This window comes from Poeciliopsis prolifica, unplaced genomic scaffold (assembly GCF_027474105.1).
Source record: "Poeciliopsis prolifica strain line A6 unplaced genomic scaffold, Auburn_PproV2 SCAFFOLD007, whole genome shotgun sequence".
Classification (NCBI taxonomy): domain Eukaryota; kingdom Metazoa; phylum Chordata; class Actinopteri; order Cyprinodontiformes; family Poeciliidae; genus Poeciliopsis; species Poeciliopsis prolifica.
The window spans coordinates 15,643,282-15,668,627 of NW_026562382.1; the positions used below are offsets into that span (position 1 = coordinate 15,643,282).

Genomic DNA, 25,346 nt, shown 5'->3' on the forward strand with positions numbered 1-25,346 from the left:
ACAGACGGCGGTATCTACATTAGCTTGAATCAGCTAGCTTAGAAACCGACCCGTACCCCCTTCCTGCTGACCTGTTGATCAAATTACCCACGTTTCCTGATGTGATTTATATCACTGTGTCATAAACAGAGTTTCCCCTTAAATAGCAACAGCCTTAAAAACGTATAAAAGACGAGATGCTAACCATGTAGCCTAGCATTTATGCTAGCCTCTACACGACGGGACACCGTTTCCACGGTTACTAACGTTAGTAACGGTTACCGTCTCCGTAATGCAGTGCTTCTCAAATAGTGGGGCGGGCCCCCTTTGGGGGGCGCGGTGCGATACCTGGGGGGGCGTGTGATCCTGGGGAACAGGCTTTTTTTTGGCCGTACTAGTATAAAGTGTAATTGCGCACAGTAGGCGGCAGTGGCGCTCTCATTGTTACTTCTGTCACGTTTGCGACAGTGCAACATTTACGACTTACAAGACAACAGGTTTGCCTTGGTTAGCAGTGTTAAGTCAACAAAAAGCTCCGACTGCGTTCTGTCTATGGCCTCCGTTATTCAACAACCCCCAACATGAAAAAGTTTTTAAACAGGGATGAAAAGAAAAGCGGAGAGAGACAAAGATAATGAGACAACAGAAAGTCAACCGAAAGTTAAGAAGAGGAAATACGACGAAGCGTATTTAGCGCTTGGCTTCACTGTGACTACAGTTGGAGAAGAGGAAAGACCGGTGTGTTTGCTGTGTCTAAAAATGCTCGCAGCGGACAGCATGAAGCCAAATAAATTAGCGCGTCACTTAAATACGTTACATCCCAATCACGCCGATAAGCCGCTAGAGTTTTTTCTGCGAAAAATGTTAATAAGGAAAAAATGTTATGCAGAGATGGATAGTCACGGTGGGGAATGGGGGGCGCGAATAGTTTTCTTCTTGCTAGGGGGGCGTAACGGAAAATAATTGAGAAGCACTGCCGTAATGCGATATGTGAAATCTTTCTAATCTTTTTATAAAGTACATGAACGTTAATTTTCTTACCTTGTAAAAAGTGTTCGCTGTAAATCCACGGTTACACCGAGGGCTGCCAGTCACTATGATTAACGGCTGCTATCCATCTGCTAGTCCTGTTTTTACTTTGTACCGTCTGTTCAAAATAGAAAACATAATATTGTTTTGAGGCCATTTTCAAGTACCGGTACGTAGATGGCGGTGTGAATAATGGCAGTTTGCTCTCTCAAAGACAAAAAGACAAAAGGAATGTAAGTAAATATATATATGAGCTACATCTACATGTAATTTTCCCTTTGGGATCAATTAAGTATTTTTGAATTTGAAGGAAAATTTTATTTGTATTGCATCTTTCACAAATAACATCACAAAGTGCTTCACAAATAATGTAGGAAAAGCACGTCAGATTCAACTAGTTCAACATGTTTACTCAAGTAAAAGTAAAAAGGAAAAGCGTAATTTGTTTAAAAAGAAAAAGGTAACTTAAGTATCCAGTAACTGATCATCAATCATTTGATATTTAAAATCACATCACACAGACCAAAAAAAAAAAGAAAAATTATGTAGAAATTTGAAGGGCCAAAATTAAAGTAATTCATAAAAATAAAATTTTAAAATCAAGTAAAATAAATAAATCAATTTCTTTCTATTTAAATGAACAAAAACTGCAGTTATAATGTGGTGATTTTTTTTTCAGTAAAAAATGCCTGTTCGTCATCCAGAAAAGTTACTCACACTGTGAGAAAATCCAGAAAAGTGTTGTGAAGATTCTCTTTCACAAAAAGTTAATATTTCTGGTCCAATAAACTGTCCATTACCAGTAGTCATCTTTATTTCTCTTTCAATTCAGTCAGACATGTTGCATTAACGTCAGCCCTATAGTTTTATTTCCACCTTTACCTGCAGTAAGCTGGCTATCATCAGGAAGGCGCCTCCTTTAAACGCAAACGGATCTTGTGAACATGTTTGGCATTTCTAAAGTGGGCCAGTCTGTGAGATAAATGCTGCCCTTTTCCCTCAAGGAGGATTTCTTTTTATATCTCTGCACAGCACCCCAATGTGTGTCATCATCAGTGAAAGTAGCTACACAAACATCAAGTGGTGAAGCTGAGATTAAATCAGTTTTAATGTTATAATTAATAAAAAAGCTTAGCTTCAACTTAACCTGATGCTTATTTTTGTGCTGTTTCTGCATCAATTTGAATCTGGGATTCAGTTGCTGGTTTGAACCCTCCAGGGCTATGGGGGGGAGATGAGCACTGATTAATCACCAGAAGGATAATATAGCATGCAAGAGTTTTTTAAAAGCTGTGCAGACCCAAATGGAAGTATGGCAATCTTACACAAAGTTAATTTTGCATAATATGTCACTTTTAAAGATTTTGGTTGTGATACTTTGGAAAAAAAAGTTTAGGAGGTTTGAATACTTTTGCCTTGCACCCCTTTTCCAGTGGTTGGTATATTTAAAGTCTCGTAAGATATAAAACCACACAGGAAAGCGAGTCAGAGCAGTAATCTAGCACTTAGAAATATTTAACAGCATTAAGCATCTCTATTTCCAATGTTACCATGGCTACATGTCAATTAAGAGCAAGACCACCAATGGAAGAGGTTTGGCTTTGGCGCCCAGACTGAGTAAACACTTTAACCAAAACATTTGCAGTTGAAAGCAAAGGCATAATGCCTTTAACAGTTTCCCATTTAAAAGGATGAAAAACCCTAAGGTCAGTCAGTTTAAGCTGAAAAATAGGGGGAAAAAAGAAGCTTAAAAACAAAAATAGACAAAGGTTCACCCAACAGAAGCTTCAACCATTATTTATTTATAGATATTTACAGGACAGAGAGCAGAGATAACAACAACCACTTTCAGCTCGTTACATAAAAAACCTCATGACAAATAAATGTCATTATGTAAAATTCAAATAACTCCCTTTTAAACACTCAACATACTCAACGAAAAGCACATCAATACCAACTTTCTAAAAAAAAAACTGCTGAGAAGTATTTGCTCCCTTGCAATGCAGGCTCAGTTTGCTCTAATATCACTTTTAGATTGAACTGATTTAAAGAAAACAAAAACACAAAATAACAGCAAAAATGCTGGTTTAAAATGATAATTTATTAAAATAGAAAAAAGATCCAAATCCAACCTACATGGAAAAACAATTCCTTAAAAGTTTAAATTACTAAGGCAGCCATATTGTTTTTACAACTAATTTTGCTTTTAATTTTTTAACAAATAATAAATTAACTTAATATTTTAATCACACAAATTTCTTACGATTTATTTTAATGTTTTTGATTAGAACAGTGCACATTAGTGAACATTAACACAATTAGCAAAACAGGAAAATAACTAAATTTTATCATTTGTCCTAAGACAAAGAATAACATAAACACCTCAACTAACCAAGTTTAATAGGAGAATCAATTTGCTTTGCTGGATATTTATAGCCCTATTTATAGTTAAAATTAAAAGTAAACATGACTATTAAAAAGAAAATTAGATTAGATTTTATCCTTTAATATCTGAAAATATTATCAGCTGCATTTTCATAATTACACTGCAAAAACAAAAAAATCTTACCAGAAAATCTTGTTCCTACTGCTAACTTGAAATAAGACAAACCAACATAAAAGTAACGTTTTAGGAAGATGCATAGGTTTGTTTTAAGTAAATTGATGAAATGGTACTACTTTTAATTGGCAAATAAATTAAGTTAATAAATGGAAAAATGCCTTGCTATAAGTGATATAATCTGAGTAACTCATACTTTTTTATTACCATTTACAAAACAATCCTTGGTATCTTGCTGAAAAGTAAAAAATTGTTTGTCTTATTTCAAATGTACTAAGATATTTGCTCCAGAAACGAGATAAAATTACTTGGTAAGATTTAGTTTTTTTGTGTGTAAATATAAAAATTCGGACATATGAAATAAGACAAGCCTAACTTATAAGTAACTCTTCAGCAAGAAATAAGTCAATATCTAAATATTTATTTAAATACTAGTTCCATTTGCAGATTATTTCACCTTTAACATGGGGAAAATGTTGTTTGATAGGTGAAATAATGTGCCAGTTTTTACATTTTAAATCAATATTAAGACTTAAAACAAGCCTTAAACGTTACTTGTAAGATATTTTCATCTCATTTTAAATGTATTAAGATGTTCACACTAGAAATCAGACAAAAATACTTGGTAAAATGTTGTGTTTTTCTCTGATATTTTAACTTTTTTAATGATTTAAAACAGTAAAGTGAAAATAAATGCATACAAATGCATAAACAGCATGTTTATTAGAGTAGAGAAAAGGCTCCTGATGAATATTTGTTGAATAAAAGCTGCAGCTCTTTGCCACGTCTGCACCACAGCAAATGAGGAAAACAAGTCTAGTCTGGCTTATTCTCAAACAATGTGTAGCAAGGATGTGTCATGATCCATTTATGGAAGGCCTGTGGGAGTGAAAACCTTTAAATTTATTTTTCCCCGAGCTTTGAAAAGGACTAATCTCCTTTCCTCCACTTGAAGGAGAAAAAAAACCCTTTATGAAAGAAGTTACATTTCTTCTCGCTGCCTATTTGAACTTTTTAATTGCAGAGCTTATCCCTGTGGGGAGCAGAAATCTGCTGGCTTGAAATGAACAGCATCCCTCATTTTTACCGCCAACTGTGCTTTCTCTGAAACCAGCTCTGTCCTTTATGACAACCATTTTCATCAGGTGAAACAAATCCACAATTCACTCTGCAATAACACGACGACAACAAGGCAAAACGCTCGCAAAAAACATCAAGATTTGAAAAAAGATAAAAGCCCCTGGCAGGAAACTGTCACCAACATCCGACCTGTTGAATCTTTTATGACAGTGACTGATTTCCTTATTAGCGGCGCCTCATCGGAGGCAGTCAAACGGGCTGATAAGGGCAGCGCAAACCCACAGCGCCCTCCACAATCCTGCTCCGATCTTTCCACCTGTTGCCAGGCAAACGGCTCGTCCTTATTGCGTGGCATCGCTGAGCCAGAAAATGACTAACAGCGCCCCGATTCTTATCTGTCGCCTCCAAAAAAGCAGCAGCTCTGACGGAGGAGCAGAGGTGAGATGATGAAGATGAGGGGGAAGAAATGCCAGGCTGCTAACTTTAACTTTGAGAATCAGACAGCCGAAAAAGACAATTTCAACTCTTAAAAAACCAAAAGAAAGACACAAAACTAAAAACTATATTAACATGGATGGATATGGATATTTGAATGATATGGCTTAGGAATTAAATACTTGAATTTTTTTTCATACCACATCCAATTTTATTTTTTAAAAAAAATATATTTTTAAAAAGTGGCTTTTATTTCAATCATCCTTTTTTAAAAGAGTTGGTAAAATGCATTTTCCATTCACAAAGTGCCACTTTATAATGCAATCATGTAACAATACCGCCTTCAGTTGTTATAAAAATTTTGTCATATTTTAAGTATGACTTAAACAAAATTTTAAATTGTAATTTGACACCTTTAAATTGGGTGTCTGTCTCTTTAAGAAGCTCCTGCTTTTTCTGAAACTCCGTCTTCAGGGAGTCATCACAACGTCAATCATCTATTAACCCTTTAACAACATTTTTCCAATCAATTTTTCACTGCAGTTCCACCAGGTGTTTGCTAATTGCTGCTGGCTAGTCTGCAGGAGCTGAGTAGGGGAGAGCTGCTCTCTGAGGCAATAAAAGTCACTAAAAAAATAAATTTTAAAACAGATTTCTAGAGTTTTCATGGTCTGATGTGAGTAGTTCGGTCTGTGAGGTTTTTTTCTTTTAAATAGATTTGCATAATAATTTCAAAGTTCTGATGTGTTAATCTTTAAACACATCAACTTGATGTTGATGTGTTTGAAGATTAAATATTTATCTATAAAACACATGTGAAACTATAAATTTACAATGAGCTCAACATTCCTAAATTTAATTTTTCATGTTCTCATAATATGACTTTTTTCACATAAAAAAAGCTCAGAGCCTGGTCCTAATATTTGATCACAAAATTAACTCAAACTCCCAATAAATAAATCTGTAAAACTTGCTTGTCAAACAAGATAGCTTCCTTGGACGTGCTGCCCTGACTCTGAAATATGGAAACACATGGAGTGCATTGGAGCAAAAATCCTCCCAATTTACCAAAAAATTAAATCTTCAAAACCCAAAAATGGATTTATTGCCCAGTCTTAATGGTTAGAATAAGAAAAAGAATAAAAACACAGACAAGAGGAGAACAAACGACGAAGGAGGCGGCTTGAAAATAGCAGCTAGAAGTGCAGAGGCAGAACAACAAGGGTGTAAAAACAAACCAACCAGTCCTACACCTTTCTGCTGGATGTTCACCCAGAGAAAATAGAAAAGTAAAGGCTACAGCTGACAAGTGTGTGTGTGTAGGCACACGTGTAACAGTGTGTGTTGCTCCCGCTCTCTATACTCGGAGCTAAAATTGCAGGCTTTGCAGGGACATTGACATTTGAAAACCATCATTTATGCTTCGAGTCATATAGTTGAAGACCGACACCAGAACTCACTAAGTTTGGAACAGCAAGCCGAGAGAGCAGGAACCAACCTGCTACTGTCTGAGTGAACAGGAGGAAAACGGAGACATTAAGGTAGTTGACAATTACACAACCATACAGCTTTGAAAAGTAGAAGTAGAGCCTACTGCACAACCAACAAGATGATAGCGAGTGGTGTCAGAATGGTAAGTCAAAGACAAAACACTTGTTTTTTCCAGCAGACATCATACAGCGCACACAAAAAATAAAATCTGCTGTACAAATGGATGCTTCTCAAAAATTTGACAATATGCTTCCTTCACACGGACGCTTTGGGGGAAGGATATGTCTATACTGGGTACAGAACCCAGTATAAATATATTAATTTTCTAAAAGCAATTTTGCCTTCAATAGCGGCCCCAAATTGTCTTGTCAATCTGTTATGTTCCTAAAAGCAAACTTTTGATCCTCATCCTATTATGTTTTCCCATAGCGCATAGCATGTGACTTGTTGAGTTTTTTGACTCAACAAGTAAAAAAAAAAAGATATATTTTTATTACTAATACAAGTTTTAGTTCATCATATTGGGAGTTTAAGCAAAAGACCAACAATACGTGGCGAGTACATTGGAAAATGAAAGGAAATGATGCATGATTTCACTTTTTATTTATTTTTTGGAAATAAAAAAATTAAAAGTCCCCCTTAATCCTAGATAATGCTCTGTTTTAAATTAACATGTCAAAGTGGTTGTTTCGGAACCTCATATGTTACAAACTAAACCTCCTCAAATAAAGCTTATTATTAAAAAATACATCAGAAAGCTCAGGATGTCAATTCTTTCCAAAAATCACACTCAGAAGATTAAAACTTCAAATAAGGGGAAGAATCAAAACTCAACTTACTCTTTTGCAACTTCACAGAAAATATAATACCTGTCAGATGGTTTTGTAACATCTTTTGTCGCTAAAAGCCTCCTTAAACTCTTGACAAGGTTGCATCACGTTACCACTGGCAACCAAGCCGCACATTTCCCCCATCGCTGCCCAGGCTGCCACGTGTTGCTGTGTGGGAGCGCGGCAGAACTTAGATAAAGCTTTATTTCAGGAAGCAGAACAGGAGATGACTTTTTCTCCACCTAAAGGTTGTTTTTCTTTTATTTTATGTGATCACAAACAAGCATTCAGCAGATCAGTTCATTTAATAAACAAACAAGACAACTGTGAGGTGTTTCTACCTGGGAAAGTTTTCAAGTTCATGTTACTTTTTTTTTTCTTCCTTCAAATCTGGACTTGTGAAATGTCTGTTTTTGTTTTCTGAAGGTTCGACGTTCTGGGTTTACGCTCACTGAGCCTCCATATGCTTCCTTCACACGGACGCTCGGGTGGAAGGTTACATGCTCTACATTCTCACTATAAACATTTCAACAGGATGCGTGGCACTGAAAAGCTTTTAGGCAGCATTTTCACACATTTCAGCTCTATAGTAACACAGTTGTTCTTGGCTTCAATCTAAATACTTCATTCAAGAAGAAAATATTCAAATCCTCGTATTTTTTCTGAATATATCAACTTTGGATGCTTCTCAAAAATCTGACAACAGTAAAGCTCTTTGTTGTGAACAACTTCTGAGTGTTGAGTTTTATTTTGTTTCTGGGGGATTTTTATGGACTTATTTTAATCTAAACTCAAGTCAAGGTTATTTCTAATGCACATTTCAACAACAATGCAGTTCAAATTGCTTTACGTCATAAAAGAAACAAGCAATAAACATTACATTTTCTCAAATATAATCATCAAGCAAATGCACATAAAATATTTTATATGCATTTGTCTAGAATTCTAGACTTTTAAATCTAAAATTTAAAAGCTTTATAAGTTGTGTTTTATTTTGGAATCATTTTCTTGGGTTTTTATCAGAACTAATAACTATTTGAAAAATATAGAAAATCTCCAAAACACTTGTAGAAAAAAGTGTCTGATGGAACCAATGCTGAGTTTTAGGCTACAAAATGTTACTTAGAGTACAGAATACCTATAGAGAAACATGGTGGAGGCAGCATCATGGTCTGGGTTACTAGTTCGTTTTGGATCGATTAGGTAGCTGCTAACCAGCTGAGTCAAAATTTCAATTAATTTAATAGATTTTAATGTTATAAATTGTGAACTATTTAGTTGCATTTTGACACGCAGCTGGAACCTTTGCATTCACACGTTTCTGTTACGCCTGTATATCTGACGCACAAGCAACATTTACAAACAAAAAAGTCGCTTTTCTTTGGGGGTTAATTTTATTAACTTGGATTACCTAAAGAATAGATTAAAATCAATCAATATATTTATTATCAAATTCATTTCTAATTTAGCAGCAGAAGGATTTTTGAATAGAAAAAAAATCCTTTTCGTTAGTTATTTTTAGGATATGTCGGTTTTTGTTAAAATGCGATTAATTGTGATTAATTAATTTCAAACCCTGCAAATTATCTTGATTCATTGATCCACAACCAGTGCATGTCAACTGCAACATTTGTGAGGCTTTTGAAATGGCTCGTTTTCAGGACACCAAAAACCAAATTGTTTGACTAAAAAACAAAAACAACTTTATGGGCTTTTATGAGCTTTGACTGTTTTTAGAAGCAGTAGAAACCCAAATGGAAGTAAAAAAAAAACATCCGAAATTGGCCTAACTTAAATTAAAAGTATTCATTAATCATTAAAACCCTGGCAGCTGTATGCATGGACAGTAGATGAAGCAGTAATCTCACTATTCTCTGTAGTTTGTTTTTCATTCCAACAGTGGAGCTGCTGGCTTGAACATGAAACGAATAAATGGCGCGGAAATGTAAGTAAAAAAAGAGAAAAGCTCCGCAAAAATAATTTAGTTTCTACTGGTGTTGTAAGAGCAACGAACTGCAGCAGGAGCGTGCCGTCAGCTCTCAGCAGCTCTGACAGCGAGATGCCCAAGAGGTTTGCAGGAAGTGAAGCCTCCCTGTGAAGCAGAGACAGAACCGAGCCTGAAATGTGCCAACGGCACAAAACATGGACCAGGCTTTAAATTCACCTACCAGCACCCGAAACAAGCAAACCCCAATTTAAATATCTTCTGACAGGGCTGGAGAATAAATCAATGATATACATCATGATAGACATGTGATCAATAGAGGATATTTAATGTATTCTCTGTCCCAGAGTGACGGGAATCCATCAGTCGGTGCTGCTTCCAGAGTCGTGACTGATAGGATTCAAAACGCTGTCACTGTTCGAGTGTTTTAGATGTGTTCAGTAATGAATCAGCATGTGAAAGGCCATTTATCTGGCTGCACAAAAATTTAGTGAAACCTTTTACAGAAATTACATTTCAACTTACAGATATGCTCATCGACCAAAATGGAGTTTTACAAAAGTCCAACACTCTGTCCAAATGTTTTACCTCACCAAATAATTTGGTAATCTGAACCAAAATTAATCAAACTAAATAAAAAGAAAGACATACACAACATTATTGGCAGTGCAACACAGCTAGCTGCAAGAGGAAGTTAGAAAAGCAGAGCCTTAAACCTCCAGCAAATAATTTCTCTACAAGTCTTTGCAGAAATGGCCTCCAATTTCACAGGAAGTTACTTTAGAGAGAATCAAAAGTAAATTTATTGTTGCTAACTGTGTTACTCTAACATGGACAGATCAGAACTGTGGCAAAAACATTCTAACCTATACAAAACCCAACATGCACATTTAAATGATTTGCTACAAATTACGCTAAATAACTAAAAAGGAAAACAAAGTTTAATTATGTCTGTGATATCCAGAGGAGTGAAGTGACAACATTTGCTTCATTTCTGCTCTTTTAGGCAAACATTTTGATGAGATTTTGCATTTTTAAAGTTTATTGAACATTATAAATTGCAAATAAAAAGGTAGGATTAAATAAGTGTTCACTTCTTCCTCCTCTCAAACACAAAGTTGTGAAACAAATTTGTTTTTGGTTATGTAAGAACAGGCTTCTTTTCTGTCCTCCTGACTGTTTGTTTATCTTCTTTTTTAAAACATTTTTAATTTAAATACTAAAAATGTAAATTTAAATGGCAGGAATACAAATAAAATGGCAGATTTAACAGTTAGTTTAATAAAACTTTTATTCATTTTTAGTTTGCTTTTCTCACTTTTAGCTTGAAGAAAAAGATCTGGTCAACAAATAAATGACAGTCAACCAACTAAATTTAGGATGTAGATACAACACAAGATGTTTTAACACAAAACCCCTTGGCTTTTTTATCATCATTATTTAACATTTAATGGTAAAAGTGAAATAACTAAAAAGTTCAATCATTACAATAAAACATTAAAAATCCTAAATAAAACCTCAAACAACATGGGACGCTTGTTGTGCAGCCTATGTAAATAATTTATTTTATTTTCACAGTGTGGCTTATATTCAGACATTCTCAATAATACATAAATTATTTGAAGGTAGGGAGAATAAAAACAGCAGTGACCCAATCAGACACAAGCAAATACAAGAATACTAAATACTTTTAAATCGCTACTTAAGCTTAGATTTTGATCTAAAGATAAGAAATTCAGCTGCTTTGGGGATTTAGTGTGAAAATCATAGAAAAGGTTCCTCCATCATTAACAACTTGTGATTTAAATGAAATCTAAAATCTTATCTAGACAGACTTGCACTGACTCTTAAAGACACAGAAATTTCTCAACTTACTCAAGTGAAGCATATTTCAGGTTTCACATGAGAGGCATGTCTGTCTTTTAGGTGGCAGCTGAAGAGCTGCAGAAATAAAGTTTTACCAGCAGTGACTCATGCAGTTTGCTGCCAGTCTTCGTGAGAGTCAGGCTGTGAAAATCAAAGTCAAAGAGAAGAACTCGGTTATTAGAGGACGCAGAGAAAGTATTTATGGTGTGGAAACATTTTTACTTTAGATGTGTCAAAACATCTAAATGAGGGAGATCAGCAACATTTTACATTTCCAGAACAAGTTTGTCCATATTTCAAATCTGACATCACTTTTCCTCAAAGATTCTCATGTTTTTGTTCTGACGAATTCTCTCTTTGTGGTGTTTTTCCAGGCATGTTATGACAACAAATATCCATGTATTTCAATGCCACGTTATGCCACAAAGCAACACAAAGTAATGTAAAACTGAAGTGAAGCATCGTTTTCAAAGGAAACAAACCCAGTTAGATTATTCAAGTTATGATTATCATGTATGGCTGTAAATGTTAAAGGCTATTTTAAAATTCAATTCTTCTGCAAGTGTAAACTCTGGACTTTGTAAACTTGAAATAAGACAAAACTGACTCAAAAGTATCTTTTCAGCAAGATATAGAGCCTTATTTTAGGTAAATAAGAGTAAATATTTCCTCAATATTGATGAAAAAGTTCTAGTTTCATTGGCAGATAAATTAACTCATAACATGGGAAAATGTTTTGCTATAAGTGAAATAATCTGCCAGTGGAACAAGCACTTTTTCATCCATATTAAGGAATTACTTTATTAAAATAAATCCGTATGTGTTGCTGAAAAGTTACTTTTAAGAGAATTTGCTCTTATTTCAAATGTATTAAAACATTTGCACTAGAAACTACTACATCAAAAATACTTGGTAAGATTTAGTATTTTTGCAGTGTAGTCTGATGAATATTTTGATACCCATGCCACATTTTATTTCCATTTATTGTGAACTATTCTGTGTTGCAAAATAAATTAAATATATTTTGCAAAGCTGATTTAATACACAGATATTTATGTCTATTCATTTTGTCTGAATTTCTAAGAAAAGTTATTTATTTGTACCATGTTTATAATTTGACTCCTTGATAAGCTAACATGTTTAAACATGGAAATGTTACTCCCATGATTTTTACTTTTTATATTCCCAAAAAAGTACATATATGTTAAAACCTCATGACTATTCCGCCAAACAGTGATTTAAAACACTAGTATTGATGTTTTCTTTACATTAATTGGAAGCACAGCATCTTTTTGTTACTTTGACCATTTCTCATTTTCTGCTAATAAATTTTCAATTTTGGTTCAGAACTTCAGAGACATGTTGTCAGTAAAAGAACAATGTTCATTTTACTCAAACATGAAGAGTAAAATCAGAGCAACTGAACATTTTATTTGGTCTCTTAATTGTTTCCAGAGCTGTTTATAGTCTATATATACAATTCTGGAATAAGTTGAAGAAGTTATGCAAAGTTGTGATGAAATTAACTTCACAATGAAAAGAGTGATCAAACTCTGGCTTCCACTTCACTGCACTCAAATATTTTAAGGTTTCAATGAAAATCCTCCCAGGCAGCAGAGAGAAAAATCACACTGTAACAACATTAAGTCCTGCTTTCTGTTCTCCTCTTTTGTGGTAGCGAAGCCTGTTCCTTAGCAACCTCTTTATCAATACCTGGTGCTTATCTGGAACAATGCAGAACCACAGGAGAGGAAATAATGGAGGAATACTCTGCTAGCGGCCTCGGAGCACAAAAGCCAAGTCAGGAGCGAATGTACGTCTCCGTAAGCAACCTCTTGTTGCTGCCGGCTCATTTGAAACTTTCACCACAGGGGCGGATGAAATGCAAATTGGTTTGGGATTAAAGAGATTAAAGCCACTGGAGGCAACAGCTGAATCCCGTGTCCAAACTTACAGACAAGTACAGCGCTGGATCAGTCGGAAAGGAAGAGATGGAAGTTTCTGTTTGACAAAAAATATGAAGATAAAGATATTTCAAAACTCACATTAACGTTTTTGTAATGTATATATTATAAGACGCAGGCAATCAACAAAAGCCGATCACCACTCTCATTTTTCATAAAAAAAAAGTTGTTTTTATTGTTTTCAGAGCTCTCCACACCAAATAAATGCAAGAATGATTAATGCTGTTTCTATTCAGCCACCTCAGACCTGCCTGCTTGTTTATAAATGGGAAAACACAGAGTGGTGTTCAAGTTCAAAGGTTGTTCTTCTTTCTTTTTAACCAAATTATTTCACTTTTATTGTCCACAGTCCTGCACCATATTAAAACAAATTACTATCTATCAGATACAAATGGATAAATAAACCACTATTTTTCTTAAATTAGATACACTTCAGCACTATTTTTCCCATTTAATCTAAAAAATCTGAACAATTCTGTATCTTAATACAGCATATAGAGTCAAATGTATCTTTTCTAAGAAAAGATTCATGGAAAGCAAAGTGCAAATCAAACTACCTGTTAATGTCCAGGTACTGACATGTCTTGTCAGTACCTGTCAGTGAAATGTGTGTGTGTCAGAGAGCAGCAGTGTGTGGGAGACCGGTGCTCCTTCCTGTAGGCGAGTGGGGGCGGAGCCGAGCGGCGGTCAGGTAAATAACAGATTACACACCACCGCATCTCACAGGACTTTATCCCACTTCTAGCTTCCAGCATCACACTTTCACCGTTCAAGCCTTCCATCTGCAGCAGTTACACCTTTCGGGAGAAACTAAAAGGTTTTTAAACCTCCTGTTTGCTGTATTCCCACGTTTACATCCTCAAGATTATAACCCAGCGACACTTTCACCCACCCACCGCTTCAGTTACTTCAGAATAAAGCCGTGTTATTGTACCGTGTCAACTCCGGCAAATTTTGTGAATTATTGGATGTAGGAGGTATTGAGCACTTGAAAGTGTGGAACATCTTAAAGCGTATGAGGGTGGTGATGGAATAAACCTGGATGAGCAGGGGAAAAAATTGAATACCCTTCGGGCTCAGATGTCTGAAATTAAAATCCAACAGAACTTTTTACCACATTTGAAACTGCTTCTTTAACCAACATATAAGTGGGAAAAATTACTGTTCTGTCACGTGTTGAAAGGTCATGCTTTGGGACTATTCCTCTGTAAGATGCAAATTACGGTAAATTATATTTACAATAATTTAAGGATCGGTTGAAAGAAAACAAACCAAAATATGATGCTTAAAAATACAACATCGACGGTTTATTACAATCAATCCATATTCAGATATCAAAGTTGTCCTATAACATTCCCTTTACGCTTTACAAAACAGGTTAACTACAGTTTTTCTCAGATAATGAGATTTTACTCTGGCTGTTTTGAGCTCCTTTCAGAACCAACTGACAAAATGTGCTGGAATTCGCTTGGGTTGCTAGGTAACAGGCTGGGCTCGGGTGGGTGGGGTTGCTAGGTAACGAGGGGCGCAGTGCCCATGGAGCGTGACTTAATTATCATAAACTTATTGCCATAAAATGGCTGATTTTGGAAGCAGATGAGAGTAAAACATAAATACAAAAATGTGCAAAATATATGTATATTTTGTTTTTGTAAAAGGTCCCCTTTTTAAGCCTCTCTAAAGAATCCCATTAATCTTTAAAATTATATTTACAGTGATTTAAGTTTGATTATTTTTCACATAAATACATAAATAGTCATTTGGAAACATATTTCTGGATTCATAAAGTGATGGAATAGACAAAAACAAATACATAAATTCAAAAACAATAATCTATGTACCCAATTATTTGGGTAGCTAATTAACTAAACTGAAACAAACCTATAATTAAAAACAACAAATGGCATAAATAATGTACAGTTTGTTGGTCTGTTGCTGTCTCTTCTCTTAATCTCATCTTCTCTGCTTGCTAAACTGTACCAGACATCTGTTCACTGCTCCATTTTCACACGCTCCCCTCTGCAAAAGAGCGTGCTTTAAACTAATTCGGTCCTGCCTTGGGAAACACCCAAAATATGCTTTTTGTTTAAAAGCCAAGATCGGCCAATTATGCAGTCTTTTTCCACCTCAGAGGAAATCACTCATGTCTCGCAGAGTGCTGCCGGCCTGGCAGGTGGAGAGCCGCTCTCCAATCAAAACCCCTGCTATTATTTTATTTATTGCAATAATGACTGAATTACAGAAATATCTTAATGTTTAACTTAATTTTACGCATTATAAATTCTGACTGGGCAATGTGGCTTGACAATAAAATCTCAGATTTTTTGATACCAGATCCAATTTCAAATTTTAATCATTTTTTTATTTTCTGAAATCAAAATTACAAATACCAGATAAGATTTTCAACTAGTGTTCTACAATGAAGTGTTAGGGCTGTGCTATGCAGAAAAAAGACACCATTTTACCAGAAAAATCTTCTTAAAATTAGAAAAAGTTGTTTTAATAAGAAAAAATATTAATTATCAAGATACAACCATCTCACCAGAAATAAAAAATATTCCCCCAAAAAAGTACAAACCAACACAAACAACAAATAAAATGATTTATGAAGTCTCTAAACAAAACTGTAATGAAAAAAGTGCTAGTGAAACCAAAACTGAAGACTTTTGTTATTCACTTTCTGGTAGAAAAAGAAAAAGAATAAATTAAGTAAATGTAAATTATTGAGCTTGTTTTAATTAATCATCCAATTCATTGATTTATTGATTATTATGACAGGTCTGTGCATTGGTGAAAAAAAATCCCAAATTTAAAAAAATATTGACTCAATAAGAATTAAATGATATAATCAATGAATCATCCAATTATAAATCTAATTCCTGTACTCAAAGAATTAAGAGCAAAACTCTAATAAATATTGGTAATTCTCTGGTCACACAGTAACAGGCACCTCAACAATACAGTCGCAGCTATTTTTAAGCTCTTGATCTGATGCAAATGCTGGCTCTGAAAGGACGAATGACACATTGTGCCTGGCAGCAAAATGTCCTCCACAAATATGGAGCTGGTCTCAGTAATCTCATGAATTTTACAGTGCAATCAGAGGAGAAAGCTCCTAACCAAGAAAAATTAATCTGAATGTGAAAATATTGTGAAATGTCTCAGTTTATCTTACTGTCCTGTGGGCCATTTCATCAGGTGCTGCAAACACCATTAAAGTCAGAGGGTCTGTATGGGACTGACCTGTGTCGGTCTGGCTGAAGACAGCCATCGTCTGTGCACCCACTGTGTGCATCGTGAAGGGATATTCCCTTGGGGCCTGCAGGGACTCCTCCTTCTCTCCTGCAGACGTCACGGCAGCCAGCTCCTCATTTAGAGTGAAACACACCTGAGAAGAAAGAAAAAACGACAACAAACGGCTCAGTCGATACAAAACAACAAGTCATGTTATCGTCTGTCTTGTGCTTAATCGGGTCAGAAATGATGCAGTGAACTTTCATTGATTCCTGGGAGGAAGTTGAGTCATGTAAGAACAAACAGAGAAGGGGCGCAACAAAGCAGAAAGAGGATATCGACTACAGGAAACCGAAATAATAGAGCGCTTCATGGTGAGCCATGCAAAAGTATTAACACCCTGTGAACTTTACATTTAATCGCAAAACAACCACACACATCAACTGGGATTATATTTGCCTTCAGAAATCACTTAAAGGGGATCTATCATTCAAAATACACATTTTGGACATTTTTGTGCTTCCTTTGGGGTCTCTGCTACTTCTAAAAACAGCACAAGCACTTAGAAAGAAACCACCCATCCATTTTTTGGCAATAAATGTATGCGTTTTGGTGTATGGAATCTGAGGCGTTTCAAAAACTTCTGGATTATTAAGTAACAATTGACAGGCACAGCCTGGCAACCCCAGTAGAGTTCCACCCGTTTCCTAGCAACCCAAGCTCCAACTCCAGAACATTTGGTCAGCTAGTTTTCCTGATGTGTGCAATGTACAATGGCTGCTGGAAAAGACAAGTGTTTTGTTGTTTCAGAAACTACCGTACTTGCTGCATTCTTGTTGGTTGTGCATGAGGCTCCACTTCTCCTTTTCAAGGATTTTCCATGTGTTTGCAGCTGTTTTCACATGCAAATGTAAACAGGGGTGTGGCCAAGAGCAACTTATTTGGATTTAAAGGGACAGAGGCCCTAAAACATAAAATCATTCTGAAAGAAACTCAGAGAAGGCAGAACTGATCAGACTGAAATTTCATTATCTTAGAATGAATGGTGACAGCATCATAGGGGAAACTTATGAGAGGCCAGCAAAAAAAACAAGCACATAGGCAAAGTTACAATTAAATAATACGGAATGGCTCAAAGTCCACACCTAAATGCAGAATCTGTGGCTTACTGAGCAAAGAAAACGCGAGGCAACATTGTGTCCGTCTAACACCAAACAAATGTTGAAGTTTATGGCTGAAATATGACAGGAGAACAAAATTATGGTTTGATCATGAAAATCTGTCTCACCTCTGTTTTTCCTTGTTTTCTGTTAACAAACAAAAACAAACAAAATATGCATCACTGATTTGTGGATAAATTAACATTTACTTAATTGCCTGCATTTAATTGCCTGTTTGGCTTTTCTGCAGCACAGAAAAGCCAAACATCAGATATCACGATTAATAATCTGCAGGTTTGACAGATAAAGAACTTTTTGATACATACTTTTCTATTGATATCTTTCCAACTTCTCCCTTTTCTGTGGCCTTCTCCCATTGCTGAGATAGATACTTGGGAACCTGACGGGAGGTGAAAATAAACGCTAATTAATGTTTTTTATTCGCGTTTGTTTCTTAGCTAATGATCATGAAACATTTAAAGTTGTGAGAAAAACACAGAGACATTTTTTGATCCATCTGTGAGCTTCAATCTGAGCAAATATGCAGTTCAGTTTACATGAACAAACCTTAACGAGCCACACGCCTTTATTCTGTCGGACTCCAGATAAATTCACCTCCTTTTTGTCGGACATTGTTGTTTCTGAAAACAGCGCCTTCACGTGTTGAAGAAGCGTCAAACTTCCTGACTTTCAAAATAAAACAATACAACATGTTTTATTAGAAGAGAGAAGATGTGAGGAGAGTTTGGAAAAATATAGAAAAGTGTACTATAATAGATATACTGAAAGAATAATTTGAGAAGTAAACATATACAAATCATTACTTATTTAAAGAAAACGGAATTGTTTGATCGAATTTGAATTAGAAATCATGCCGTCATCAACTATACTGTATTTCCACCAGAAGGTGGCGGTAATACAAACCTTTAGTTTCCTAACAACCGCCAAAGAAAAGGAACAGAAGAAGAAGAAAACTTTTTTTTTTTTCTTTTTTTTCCCTTCTTGCTTTTCTTCTTGTTCTTCTTTTAAAAGCAAATGGAAGGAAGACAATTATGATGGAAAAATCTGACATTTTCTCAAAGATAATTTTTTTAAAAATAAATTAATTTCTAAACTTGAAAAGTCAAAAATTAGCTTGAAAAAAAATCTTGGAAAGATTCAAAAAGTAAAAAAAAAAAAAAAAGTTTTCAAACTCAGAAATTTCCAATTTTTTTGCCTTGAAATTTTCTCATGTTAATCTCAAAGTTTCACATTTTTTTTGGCAGAAATGTCATCCTCCTTTTTTATTTCTCTGTATTGGCCCTAACAAGTCGCCATAAGATTAAAGTCATGACTCTTTCTTTTTCAGAGGCCTCAATCCGTTTACAGCTATTTATCTATCAATGCTGCGGTACAGAGAGTGGAGTTCATTTCCACTGTGTACAGAGAGTGGAGTTCAGTTCAGTTTAGTTCAAATTTATTTAATCAAGGACCGCACATTAAACAATGAATGCTACATGTGGAAAAATAGGGAAACAGTTTTTTTGTGCATAGATTTTATGAAAGTGAAATGTACATTTTGAGTTTTGAAATACCATATGAGTTTGTCATTTGGCTTTTGGTGGTTACATTTACAGATTTACCTACAGACAGTTGATGGAACAGGAGCTTTTAATTCAGAAATCTTCCCATTTTGTCTGAAGCTTGTGTTTGTATTGACCCAGCAATCAGAAAACATGCTTATGTAACGTGACAGTTTACTGCTCTAAAGTAATGAGTTTTAAACGTTTTGTTCTCTGAAAATCACACAAGCAATACATTTCAGGCTCTGAAAGGAGTGAAGGGATTATTAAGTCCACAAGGGGGCGCCCTGAACTGTTTTACACTAAAGACTGAGATTGAAAGAGAATTAAACTCAACCATAGCTATTGTTTTAGTATTATATAGAAAATCTGTGACATCAGTTACACACAGAAAATTTAGCATTTTAACACTATTTGTGGCATATGATTGTATAAAAATATAATAAATAAGCTCTTTGCTTGGTTATATTCTGTGTTGTTCAATGGACTGAGGGACTGCTATGTTTTTTCCCCTCCATGTATGGGAACCTTTGTGCTGTGACGTAATTCAGGATAATAGCTGACAGCTGATATCAACTTTTGTCTTGCATGTTATAACACAATTTGAACACAATATTATTTTATGTAACCACTGCACATTATCAGTTCAGATGATTTTTTTTTCAAAATACATTAGAGAAAATTGAAAAGTGGAGAAAAAAATCTGTTTTTATTTTGCAATTTTAAAATTTTCTTTAAGTAAATGGTTCAGAAAGATAACAAATATGGTTGAAACTAGATGATATTTTGACAGATAGTGGATGTGACTGGTGGTTTCGGTGAAGGCTGAGCGTCTTTGTTTTTGTTGAGACCACAGTTGAAGTTGGTAATGATCTGCAGAGTTAGTTTTTAGAAAAATGTACATTTTGAAAACATTTTCAGTTCTACATTATGGAAAATAAATTAATTTTACTGTTTCTCTAAATTATTCTAAATGTATCAGGGACAGATTATGAATAAAACATATAGTTTCAAACATTAGTTTTATTAGAGCAGCGGTGCCCAAGGTCGGTCATTGAAGGCCGCTTCCTGCATGTTTTAGTTCTCTCCCTAATTAAACGCACCTGGATCCAATGATGGCTCATTAGAAGGGCTAATTAGAGCATGGACAAGCTGAAAATTTGTTATTTCCACCAGGGAGAGAACTAAAACGTGCAGGACCGACTTTAGAATCCAGAGGTCTAGATTCATACTGTTTCTTTGCAGTAGGGCAGGTTTTATAAGTTTAATTTTACCCTGTGTCCACAACAGGCAACAGAAGGGAATGGCGCCATTTTTGTTATTAGTGAGCGTGAGGCGCACGCGCCACGCTGGATAGAAATATGACGCAGCTTCTCCGTGAGGGTTTTTGAAAAAGATGCGGCTAACCTGGCCGCACGGAGACACGATACCGTCGGTCTGATACTCATAAACTCGGGGACCTGGATTAAAAATGATATTTTCTGATCTCACACGACACAAGATCAGAAATCTGAGTGGACGCCCAGCTTTATGACTGAACCTTTTGTGGATCCGACTGAAATCGTGCCAGTGTTCATCGAGGCCTTTTTTGGTGGGTTGTGCTTGAACTACGAGTAGGCCGCACTGATGTCAAGTGCGCCGCGGGAGAGGCAGGTTTGAAATCGCTGCGTTGGTTATGGGGTAAGTTATTTTTCCGAAGCCTTGTCCTAAGTTATTTCTCTTTTTCCACCGATGACGTCAGTGAAACCATTTTTTTTGTGTGTGTGTCTAAACAGAGCAGCACACAAGGAGAGACCCGACCGTGGCCTCTCAGCGGCGGTTTGATTGGCTGGTTGCGTCCCGAAACATCTGAGGAGATATAATGGCGTCAGGAGCCAGCAGTTGATCGATTAGCTACAGTCAAGCTAAGTTGATCGATTATGGATACTCTACAATCAAGCTGGGGATCGCTAGCAGTTGATCGATTATGGCTGCACTACAATCAAGCTGAGGATTCCCTTCAATGAAGCTGAGGATCGCTAGCAGTTGATCGATTATGGCTGCACTACAATCAAGCTGAGGATTCCCTTCAATGAAGCTGAGGATCGCTAGCAGTTGATCGATTATGGCTGCACTACAATCAAGCTGAGGATCGCTAGCAGTTGATCGATTATGGCTGCACTACAATCAAGCTGAGGATCGCTAGCAGTTGATCGATTATGGCTGCACTACAATCAAGCTGAGGATCGCTAGCAGTTGATCGATTATGGATGTACTACAATCAAGCTGAGGATCGCTAGCAGTTGATCGATTATGGATGTACTACAATCAAGCTGAGGATCGTTGGCAGTTGATCGATTATGGATGTACTACAATCAAGCTGAGGATTCCCTTCACTGAAGCTGAGGATCGCTTCCGTCAAGCTGAGGAATCGCTACAAGGTGCCTGGCGGATCCGCCCAACCCGTCAAAGGTTTGTTAAGTCTGTCAAGAACTGTTCCAATGGCGGGTCCAGAAGACATCTCAGGGTAGGAGCTGTTGCGGGTTTTGCTAACGCTGTTGAAGGCCAATGCTTGGCCTCTGGTGTGCTGGTTTGGTTTGATTCTCCGTTGAGAGTCAATGAGCAGAGAAGGATTCTGCTGTTGTAAATCCTTCTGTATTTAAATTTTTAGTGTTTGAAACAGTTGCTGTGATCTTGTGACCTGTAGAGGTTTAGGTGTAACTAGGATCTGAAGTTCCTGGCTTAAAGTCAGTTGTGCTGTGAAAGAAAGATGGCTGTCAATAACTTGGCAAATACAGTTTGAAGGCTGTAGTGATTCAGATTAGGGTTTGGAAATACTAAACCTTCATGACACATCTTATTAGTACTAAAATAATGTGACTATGATCACATTAGCATAACTGCATTAGGATGATATTTCTTTCCAATGAATATCAAATATGTTTTTGGTGTTCATTTCAACATACATACATTTTTTATTTTTTGTACCTACTTAATATTTGAAATTTAGGGTCCATACTTTAATAATTCAAACAAATTTAATTTACGTTCAATTTAAACATAAACCCCATTAATTTTTGCGTCGTAACAACGCGTGGCCTCGTGCAATTTCGTCATGCGTCTTAATTTCTTCTGGACGACAACGGAGAGATTTGCTGGAGCCAATTTTATTTCTGCTGGACGACAACGGAGAGATCTCCTGGAGCTGCAGGCCAGAGGAGCCAGAGGTAATGTTCACACTGTAATCCACCATCTCTTATTTGCAGGTTTTCAGCCAAACTCCATGTTTTCCTTCTGGAGAGGATTGACCAGGACCTGTCCTTCAGTGTTTAAGTTTGTTTTAACCCATTTCCTCTCCTAGACTAAGCAACTGGTGGACCTGTTGTTTAAAAATAACTTCTTTTTTTTTTCTTAGAGATAAAGCCACCAAAGGAGCTTCTACTACAACTAACACTCTTTTCTCCTATAGAAATACTCTTGGAGCAGCTCTTTTTCTTTTTCTGTCTCTCTTTACCCTGTCCTTTCAAATCCCCCGGGGGTAGTGACAGATGGCCTTTCGTACAGAGCCAACTTCTGGTTCTGCTGGAGGGTTCTTCCTGTTAAAGGGAAGTTGATCTTCTCTGCTGTCACTACATGTATCCTAAATATGAGGCATTGATTTGGCTTACTTAACTGTTAACCAATTAAAATAATTGGTGCAGTGTTGGCCTCATTTTGGAGAGTCTTTCTGTTAAAGGGAAGTTTTTCCTCTCCACTGTCATCAGATGGATGAAGTCATTGCTTTATTTAACTTCTAACCAATTTAAATAATTGGTCTAGTTTTAACCTTATTTTGGAAAGTCTTCCCGTTAAAGGGAAGTTTTTTCCATTTTTGTTACCACATGGATCTTCAGTAGGAGGCTTTGCTTAAGCTTATTTTTAATGAATTTATGTAATTGGCGCCAAGTTAATTTTATTTTTTGGAGTCTTCCTGTTAAAGGCAAGTTTTTATTTTTGGAAAGTATTCCTGTTAAAGGGAAGTTTTTTCTCTCCACTGTCACCATGCCTATCCTCAACATGAGGCATTACTTAAGCTTTCATAGCTTTTAACCAATGTTTGATAACTTTTTTTTTTTTTTTTTTTGGAACATCTTCCTGTTGAAGGGAAGGTTTTATTTTTGGAAAGTCTTCCTGTTAAAGGGGAGCTATTCCTTTTTATTGCATGTTCATCAGGCATTGCCTAAGCTTACGTCTGTAACTTAAATTTAAATGTGTGCAGTGGTCTTTTGGAAAGTCTTCCTGTTAAAGGGAAATTTTTCTTCTCCACTGTCACTGGATGGAATCCTCAGTATGAATCATTGCTTTAGCTTAACTTTTTAACCAATTTAAATAATTAGTGCAGCGTTAACCTTATTTTGGAAAATCTTTCTGTTAAAGGGAAGTCTTTTTGGAAAGTCTTGTTACAACATGGATCCTAAGTAGGAGGTATTGCTTAAGCTTACTTGGTGCATTGTTCACTTGTTTTTTTGGAAAGTCTTCCTGTTAAAGGGATGTTTTAACTATCCACTCTCAGAGCATACATCATCAGTATGAATATGTACTTCAGATTGCATAACTTTTAATCAATGTTTGATAACTGCAGTTTTTTTTGTATGTCTTCCTGTTAAAGGGAAGTCTTTCTGAAAATCTTCCTGTTAAAGGGACTGTTTTCTTTCTTTTCTGTTTTTTTGGGGGGAAACATGTTTTATTTTGGGAAATTCTTCCCGTTAAAAGGAAGCTTTTCCATTTTTCTCAGCACATGGATCCTCAGTAGGAAGAATTACTTAAGCTCATTTATAACAAATTTACTTAATAGGTGGAGTTTTCATTTTTTGGAAGTCTTCCTGTTAAAGGGAAGTTTTAACAGGCATAACTTTTTATCAATGTTTGATAACTGCAGTTTTTTTCTGGTTTGTCTTCCTGTTGAAAGGAAGTTTTCTTTTTTTTTTTTTTCTGTCCACATGCATCCTCAGTATCTGTGGTGGTGGATGACTGTTTTGAGCTCATGGTTGGGAATTTAAGGCCTTGTCAACACATGGCATATGGACCAAGAAGCTATGGCATATGGACCAAGAAGCTATGGCATACGGACCGAGAAGCTATGGCATATGGACCGGGAAGCTATAGCATATGGACATGGTATATGGACCGGGAAGCTATGGCATATGGACCGAGAAGCTATGGCATATGGACCGAGAAGCTATGGCATATGGACATGGTATATGGACCGGGAAGCTATAGCATATGGACATGGTATATGGACCGGGAAGCTATGGTATATGGAAGCTGATCAACAGTTCTTGTTGCGATGGTCTGAGCGGGGCCTCTGACTGTGAAAGGCAGAAGTGAGAATCCAGCGGTAGGAAATGTGGTATGGTACTTCCGGTAGCCAGTCCTCAGGGCTATGAAGTTGTCAGATGACTTCAAGGAATTTGGTATCAAACGACTACAATGAAGGGATTGAGCCAATCCATGCATAATACTCCACGCAAGAAAAACACTATTTGGCTATTTGAAAGGTAGGTCTGATCTTGGTTACAAAAGGGTATGTGTGACAGGGAGCCTGGGTAAAGGGCTTGGCTTATCCTTCGCTTGAGTGTGTGTGAAAACGAACCATATTGATGGGAAAGGGGTCAATTGCCCTTCGGTCGGGTTTGTGTGAAAACGAACCATATCGAAGGGGTCAGTTGCCCTTCGGTCGGGTTTGTGCGAAAACAAACTCTACCGACGGGTAACGGCGTGAACTAACCAACCAAACTTAAATTCTTCAGTGAAATATGTATATGGAATTTATTACAAGCATTTCTTAGAAGGCAACAATAAAAATTACATTGCAGTGACAAATAATCAACAAGAACAACTCATTGGGGGAAATATCCTCAGGTGACCCACCCACTCCCTGATTGCTCCCAACAATGACAGATGGAAAAGGCCTTCATCATCCCCACCGCTGATGGATGACCTCAGTGATCCTGCCTTCAGGCTCAGAAGTCTTCCTGAAGAAATGCTTCAAGTATTTTGCAATTATTTAAGAGTTTTGGAAATGTCATTATTTCAAAGTTGTTAAAGGGTTTGACCTTAAACCTGTACCCGTCTTGTCTTTCTGTCCTGTTGTCCTTCAGGAATCCTCGTGGATCATCTGGTTTTTCGTCTCGGATTTCGCCCTTCATTAGACGACCATCGACCGACAGAAGAGGCCCTCTTAACCCTCCTT

The 25,346-nt window shown here is 36.3% G+C and overlaps 1 protein-coding gene across 1 annotated transcript in view; it reads right to left on the bottom strand.

The window, feature by feature from the left end:
- The window catches only part of LOC129361172 (general transcription factor IIF subunit 2-like), a 47,115-nt gene extending 28,902 nt beyond the window's left edge, over positions 1-18,213 (bottom strand). Inside the window, exons 1-4 of the mRNA XM_055031907.1 lie at positions 18,141-18,213; positions 17,900-17,973; positions 17,702-17,720; positions 16,423-16,567 (exon numbers count right to left, since the gene is read on the bottom strand). Coding sequence (XP_054887882.1) covers positions 16,423-16,567; positions 17,702-17,720; positions 17,900-17,973; positions 18,141-18,206 — 304 coding nt within the window. The 5' untranslated portion in view covers positions 18,207-18,213. The remainder of the gene's footprint in view (positions 1-16,422; positions 16,568-17,701; positions 17,721-17,899; positions 17,974-18,140) is intronic.
- Between the last annotated feature and the right edge of the window lie 7,133 nt (positions 18,214-25,346).